General features: G+C 43.5%; 1 protein-coding gene across 2 annotated transcripts; it reads right to left on the reverse strand.

Annotated features, from left to right (window-relative positions):
* Nucleotides 1-2,449: 2,449 nt before the first annotated feature.
* On the reverse strand, nucleotides 2,450-7,197 carry LOC149022875 (uncharacterized). 2 transcript variants are annotated; one of them, XM_089150768.1, is made up of 3 exons: nucleotides 7,125-7,181; nucleotides 3,709-7,040; nucleotides 2,450-3,606 (listed from the first exon to the last, which is right to left on the reverse strand). In XM_089150768.1, the coding sequence occupies exons 2-3, from the start codon at nucleotides 6,665-6,667 to the stop codon at nucleotides 3,092-3,094; spliced, it is 3,474 nt and encodes a 1,157-aa protein (XP_089006894.1). In that variant the 5' UTR covers nucleotides 6,668-7,040; nucleotides 7,125-7,181; the 3' UTR covers nucleotides 2,450-3,091. The 2 variants fall into 2 exon arrangements, with proteins under 2 accessions (XP_089006894.1, XP_089006893.1); XM_089150767.1 differs by having other exon boundaries at nucleotides 3,709-7,197.
* Between the last annotated feature and the right edge of the window lie 331 nt (nucleotides 7,198-7,528).

Below are 7,528 nucleotides of genomic sequence, written 5' to 3' on the forward strand. Positions count from 1 at the left end.
CATATACCAAAGGAGCAAAGATCAAAGCTTGATGACAAGGCGGTTCCTTGCATATTCTTGGGATATGGAAATGAAGAGTTTGGGTACAGATTATGGGATCCGGAAAAGAAGACTTTCAGAAATAGAGATGTAATATTTTGTGAAGCTGAAAATATTACACACTTTAAGAAGTATGAGAAGCCTACTCATGCTGAGAATGTTATGTTTGATCCCACATCCATTCCAGGAGGAGAACCTACTCATGAAGAACATGTTGAGCTTAATGATCCAAAGATTGTGATAGCTGATTCTATAGATCATAAGGATATCGAGTAGGGGGAGCAGCCTCCACAATAAGAGATGGTAGAATCTCAAGTGAAGCGGTCCACAAGAGAGCGTAAACCAACACAAAAGTATCCTAATTCTGAGTATATTCTTCTTACTGATGAGGAGGAGCCCGAAAGCTTTCAAAAAGCAGTGATCCACAGTGATAAAATTAGTTGGATGAAAGCTATGCAAGAAGAGATGAGTTCCTTGCATAAGAACCATACTAATGAGTTGGTAACACTTCCTAAAAGAAGAAAAGCATTGAGGAACAAATGGGTATACAAGATAAAAAGAGATGCATCTGGAAGCTAGTGAAGCACAAGGCTCATTTGGTGGTGAAAGGGTTTGGACAGAAGAAGGGCATTGACTTTGATGAGATCTTCTCTCCAGTTGTAAAATTGACATCCATTCGAGTCATTTTGGGTTTAGTAGCTAGCATGGATCTTGAGCTTGAGCAGTTAAATGTGAAAACCGCATTTCTTCATGGTGACTTAAATGAAGAAATTTATATGATGCAACTATAAGGGTTTGAAGTCAAAGGGAAGGAGCACTTGGTATGCAAGTTAAAGAAGAGTCTTTATGGACTAAAGCAGGCACCAAAGCAATGGTACAAGAAGTTTGACTCACTTATGGTGGCTATTGGGTATAAGAGGACTCAAGCAGATCATTGTGTATACTTCAGAAAATTTTCAGATGGTAAGTTCATTGTTTTTCTTCTTTATGTTGATGGTATTTTGATCATTAGGCAAGATGCAAATATGATTAAAAAGTTGAATGAACAGTTGTTCAAGTCCTTTGATATTAAGGACTTAGGGCCAGCCAGACAAATATTGGGCATGAAGATTGTTCGTGACAGGAAGGCTAGGAAGCTATGTTTGTCACAAGAAAAATATGTTGAACGGGTGCTTAAAAGGTTCAACATGCAAGGTGCTAAGCCTGTAAGTACGCCTCTTTCCAGTCACTTTAAACTAAGTAAGCAATCATGTTCATCTACCAGTCAAGAAAGAGAAGCAATGCCAAGTATTCCTTAATCTTCTGCAGTTGGTAGTCTTATGTATGTCATGGTCTGCACTAGACCAAACATTGCACAGGCAGATAGTGTTGTGAGCAGGTTTCTTGATAATCTAGGGAGAGACCATTGGGAAGCTGTGAAATGGATCTTTAGATATTTGAGAGGAAGTTCCAAATTGTGTTTATGTTTTGGAGGTTCAGATCTAATCTTGGAAGGGTATACTGATTCTGACATGGTGGGTGACCTTGATTTTGTAGAAAGTCAACTTCTGGGTATTTGTTTACTTTTACAGGGGGAGTTCTCTCTTGGCAGTCCAAGCTACAGAAATGTGTGGCTTTGTCTATAGCTAAGGCTGAATACATCGACGCTGTAGAAGCAAGGAAAGAAATGTTGTGGTTGAAAAGATTTCTCCAAGAATTGGGTTTGAAGCAAGACAAGTATGTGGTATACTGTGACAGTCAGAGTGCTATAGACTTGAGCAAGAACTCTATATATCACTCTCACACAAAGCACATTGATGTAAGATATCATTGGTTGCGTGATGTGGTGGAAGATGAGTTGTTGAAGATTGTGAAATTTTGCACAGATAAGAATGCCTCTGATATGTTAACAAAGATTGTTACTTATGAGAAGTTTGAAGTGTGCAAGAAGCTTGCGCACATGGATTCCAAGTAAGGAGTCAAGTTGTGGTTTCCTCCCTCATGGGCACGGAGGGGGAGATTTGTTGGGTCCGGCCCATTGAAATATGAGGGGCCCAGTTTTCTTTAAGTGAGCCAAAAGCAAATAGGGTTTTTTAGAAAGTGAAAACTGCAGCCGCACAACTGAAACAGGTGAGAGAAAAAAAAAGCAAAAAGCAAAAAGAGGAGAGAGAGAGAGAAAGCAGAACCATAAGGAAGAGCAGAACCATAAGGAAGAAAAGAAAGTGAGAATTTCTGGTTTTCTCCGGCGAATCCGACGGTGAAACATCACCGGAATGGAGTGAGATTTGAAGGGAATGTTCGTGGCACCTAGCTCTTCATATCCAACGGTCAGAATATCATTCTACCACAGGTTCTCGGGAAGCCTCTCTGGTGACTTCTCTCCATTCTCTCTGATTTCCATTTCTTTGATGATGTGGTTGTGACTTTGTGTTCCTTTAGTGTTATGTAGAGATGAAATATTGATTGTATGCCCATTATCAGTGATAGTGGAAGTTTGAGTGGACTCCGATAACGATCTCGTGGTTTTTTTCCTTACATGTCACTAATAATAACTGAATTACATTTGCAATGGTAAAGAATGTAGTGAGAGGAGGGTGGAAAATGTTCATTTTAACTGAACCTATGCTCCCGCCAAGTCAGTGTATTGGGCCTCAATCATGATCTTACAATCAGTTTAGTACAGAAGACAGACAACAAATTAGATGCACTATTCTTTCTTTGCATGATGCATTATTAATTGGATGATAAAGCTTTTAGCACAAAGAAACTGCATGGCCTTAAGATTCTGCAAATTTCTATTCAAGGAGATGCTCCTCTAATCTCTGATTCTCGGTCAGGTATGTTCTGGACATTGCAAAGGAGCATGTGGATCAAGGGAAGATCAATCAAATATTCAAAAAGCCAAAACTGCCAAACTGCAACTATTGGCTTCGTCTGTTGTTCCACTTTTCATTAAACAAATTATCAAGCTTTCTTCTTTACAGATCAAGGAAATGCAGGGGGGGGAAACTGAGGGAGAGGATGGAGAGTACAAACGGGTAGTGTCATGAAATATCTTAGCGTAATTATCAAATCACTTGAAGACCATTTTGGCAATGGAGGAAGATGAGTTCAGGAGTGAGGATGCAGAGAAGCTGGTATTGTTGCTTTGTGGAAAAGAGCAAGGCTTGGGTGTGGTGGATGAAGAAGTTGCTGGACCAGCTCCAGTGTCATTATCCTTGCGCTCAGCCACAGGAGATCCTTTGAGAAGCGCATCGACCTTTGCATACTCCTCTCTCTCATGCCTGATTTCCTTGAGCATGGCTGCTACATCTTTCATTGTTGGCCTTTCATCTGGGACAGGATTTACACATAATAAGGCCACACCGAATACCTGCATCATCTCCTCCATCTCAGACTCAGGCCGAGCACATAGAACAGGGTCAAGAACCTCAATTCCTCCTTTCCTCTGCCTCACCCAGTCTACCACGTGAAGCCCATCTGGTATTGTCGGATCAATTGGTTGCTTCCCCGTTAAGACTTCCAATACAACAACACCATAGCTATAGACATCACTTTTTTCTGTGATCTTCATCATGTATCCATACTCTGCAGAAGCAACTAAACACGTAAGCATGAAGACCAACAAAGAAAGTTGGAAACAGATCCAAATTACATTGAATAGAATTGTCAAATGGAAGGGATACCAACCGGGAGCAATGTACCCATAAGATCCAGCAACAGTATTAGATGACCGGCCGTAATCTCCATCATTGACAAGCTTAGCCAGCCCAAAATCAGCAATGTATGGCTCGAATTCAAGACCAATGAGGATGTTGTTGGCTTTAATGTCCCTGTGAACAATGGGAGGGACACAATCGTGGTGTAAGTAAGCCAGGCCTTGTGCAGCTCCCAGCACAATCTGATACCTCAAATCCCACTCCAAGCAACCACCACTCCTCTCATGGAGGAGACTACCCAAGCTCCCATTAGGCATGTAATCATACATTAACAGTCTTGTGTTTCGATTCCAGCAGCAACCCAAGAATCTGACAATGTTCTTGTGACGGATTGACCCCAACGTTTTCACTTCCGCAGAAAAAGAGTCCCGAACACTGCACCTGTCATCATCATTGGTCACAGCCATTGTACTAGGCCACAGCTTCTTCACTGCAATCACTTCCCCATTGTCCATATCTGCACGATAAACCACGCCAGAACAGCCCTTTCCAATTACATTGGCATCCACTAGGCATCTCAATACTTGATCAACAGTGAAGTTCAGCTTCTGGAATGGAGTGAATCGCCAAGGCCAAGACTCTCCCCCCATCTCTGAATCATCATCATCTCTGATGACTCTACGAGCTCGAATCACTGCAATTGTACCAAGCATCACCATCAGCACCGTCAATGTGAGAAGCAATGTGATTGCCAACTTGAGCTTTCTCGACCGAGCCAAGTCATTGCTGTTTGTCATTTGCATGCCAGCAACATTGCTCAAGAAACAGGAGTTCCAGCCTCTAGCACACAAGCCTTGATTTCCACCCATCTCTGTTGCTGTTAACTGTCTGAACAGCTTATTGTCAGGAAGATAACCAGCGAAATTGTTGTAGGAGATGTTTAGAGAGACAAGATTCTGAAGCCCAGCAAGCGGGGTCAAGTCTCCTTCAAGCTTGTTATGTGAGAGATCAAGGATAGAGAGCTTGCTGAGTGTTGATATCTGGGTTGGAATTGACCCTGTTAGCCCATTACCACTAAGATTGAGAGAAATGTCGAGACCCTCTATCTGACACAACTCAATCGGGATATGGCCAGAAAGTCCATTGCTGCTAAGATCAAGATATTGGAGATTCGAACATTGGCCAAGTGATGGAGGTATTGATCCAGAGAAAGCATTCCTACTGAGAATGAGCTTATTCATTGAAGCAAGATGGCCGATTCTATTTGGAATGGGACCAGTGAACTGGTTTGAGGAAACGTCTAAGACCTGAAGGGCAGTGAGAGAGGATATAGAGTTGGGTAGTTCTCCTTCCAGTGAGTTATAACTGAGATCCAGCATTTGCAACTCTGTACAGTTCCCAATCTCATCTGGGACAGACCCAGTTAACCGATTCCCAGAAAGATCTAGGAAATTGATGCTCCTAAGACCCCCAATCTCCGTTGGGATCACTCCACCGATCCTGTTATTCCCAAGCCGCAGTCGAACCAGAGACTTGCAATCGCCAACCTCTGACGGAATCAAACCAGATATGTCATTAGATATCAAAAGAAGCTTTGTTAGGTTCTGCAGATGAAACAGGCCAGGAGGAATGCTCCCAGTGAGCGCATTGTGGGACATATCAAGCAACTGAAGGCTACTGCAATTCGCCAAGCTCGATGGAATGCTGCCCTCAAGCTGGTTTTGCCAAGCAAAGAAGACGTTCAGATTCGTCAACATGCCGAGCTCTGGAGGAATCATACCCGAGATCTGGTTGGTATCGAGTTGCAACTGTACGAGATTCGTAGCATTGGAGAGAACAGAGGGTATAGAACCAGAGATGTTGTTATTGCTCAGCATGAGCTCTTGAAGTTCAGAGAGACGCCCAATAGAAGAAGGAATGCTTCCAGAGAAAGAATTAATGGAGAGGTCAAGCATGATCAAGCTGCTACAATTGCCAATCTCATCTGGAATTGCTCCGACAAAGTCGTTTTGCCATAAAAACATCCTCTCCAGCTTCCCAAGTTTGCCAAGCTCCGGGGGAAGCGAACCAGAGAGGGAGTTCTCATAGAGATACAGATCCACAAGCTCAGAGCAGTTGCCAATCTCCGCCGGAATCCTGCCAGAGAGCATGGCAGTGTAAATAGAGAGTGTCTGGAGCTTACTAAGCCTACCCAATGTAGCAGGCAACGACCCAGAAATCTGAGTATCTGCTAGACCCAATACAGTCAGATTTCCACAGTCACCGATTTCATCTGGGATTTTCCCGGCCATGTCTTTGTTCCCTCCTGCACGGAGGACTTGAAGGCTAGACAGTTTTCCAAGCTCTGGTGGCAGAGAGCCTCCAAGACGGTTATCTACGAGGAGAAGGTTTTGAAGACTAATGCAGTTGCCAAGCTCAGCTGGAATCTTTCCCGTGAGCTGGTTTGAATTCAAAATCAAGTCTTGCAGATTTCTCAGCTTACCAATACTTGCAGGAATGTTACCCACGAGACTGTTGGAGCTGAGGTCGAGCTTTACGAGTGAAGGGCAGTCTCCAATGTCGGAAGGGATAGTTCCGGTGAGGTTGGCGTCGGAGATGATGAGTTGTTGAAGGAGAGCAAAGGAGGATAGATTGGAAGGTACAGGGAGAGCGAGCTGGATAGATTTGATGGTAATTTGGGTGACGAAACCATTAGGAGAGCAAGAAATATAAGTCCACTTACAAGGATTTGGGTCTTGTGGATTCCAGTCGTGGAAAGCAGAGGATACGGTAGAAGCATCATGCATCCATGAGAGCAGTGCAAGTGCTTCATGGTTGCCGGCGGCGGCGGCTTCTGATGACCGGACACCACAAGCTAATGCAATTGAGACGACGACGACGATGGCAACAACTAAGGAAGGTCTTCTGTGAATTTTGTTGTTGACGTAACAAGGTGGTGACGGTGGTGGTTGTTTTTGCTGCCGTAGTTGCCTCGAGCTGGGCATCGACATTGTTGCATCAACTCCCAAGCCTCACTTCACGCGCTTGCATCGGGTCTCCTGCCCATCTCCTTCTTCCTCTATTTCCTCAAAACTTACTCTTCTCTTCTCTTCTCTTCTCTTCTCTTCTCTTCTCTTCTCTCTGTTCTCTTCCTCTCCTAGCACTTCCGTTTGCTACTATTACTTCCTTAACAAGCAAAAACACAGGCACACATACAGAGGAGAGAGGAACAAGGAGTGAAGAAAGAAACAATAAAGAAACAGACGACAATAAAATAAAAAAGAGGCTAGCAGGTTGCAGCTGCAGCTGCAGCACCACCTCCTCCTCCCCCACCACCTGCTCCACCGTCACCTCGGTTGCTTCGCTTCTCCAGCTCCTCTCTCTCTGAGTTGTGTATGGAAATTTAAAAATAGAACAAGCGCTAAAAGGGCAGAGAGAGCACAACATATACAAATAAGCTTACAATACCTGGTTGAGGGAAACAATGCATGGACAGATATGGTGTTTCTGCTTGCTTCCTGCGCGTGAAGCCATCTAGCTCCACCCAACACTTAAATATATAACCCTTGCAAGCAGAGACCACACAGAAAGAGAGAGAGAGACAATGGGTCAGAGAGGAAGAGCAGTTGGCTCAGGTTTTCTTAATTATTTATTCTTTTGGGTTCAAATTAAGAGTTGAAAACTAGTTGATTCTTTTTCAGTGTTCTGCATTGTTTGTTCCAATGAATCTCTTGTGAGCTTTGCAGTAATTGACTTGGGTTGGTGTTTGAATAAAGTAACTCAGGTGACAAAGGGTATGCTGTGATGATAAGCAGTAGTGTTCTCTTCGTTGTGTATCATCAATGGACATGCAGTTGCACGTGTCATGGTGT

The sequence above is a fragment of the Hakea prostrata genome, chromosome 3 (genome assembly GCF_041222555.1).
Source record: "Hakea prostrata isolate BN-2017 chromosome 3, UWA_Hpros_2, whole genome shotgun sequence".
In the NCBI taxonomy this organism is placed as follows: Eukaryota; Viridiplantae; Streptophyta; class Magnoliopsida; order Proteales; family Proteaceae; genus Hakea; species Hakea prostrata.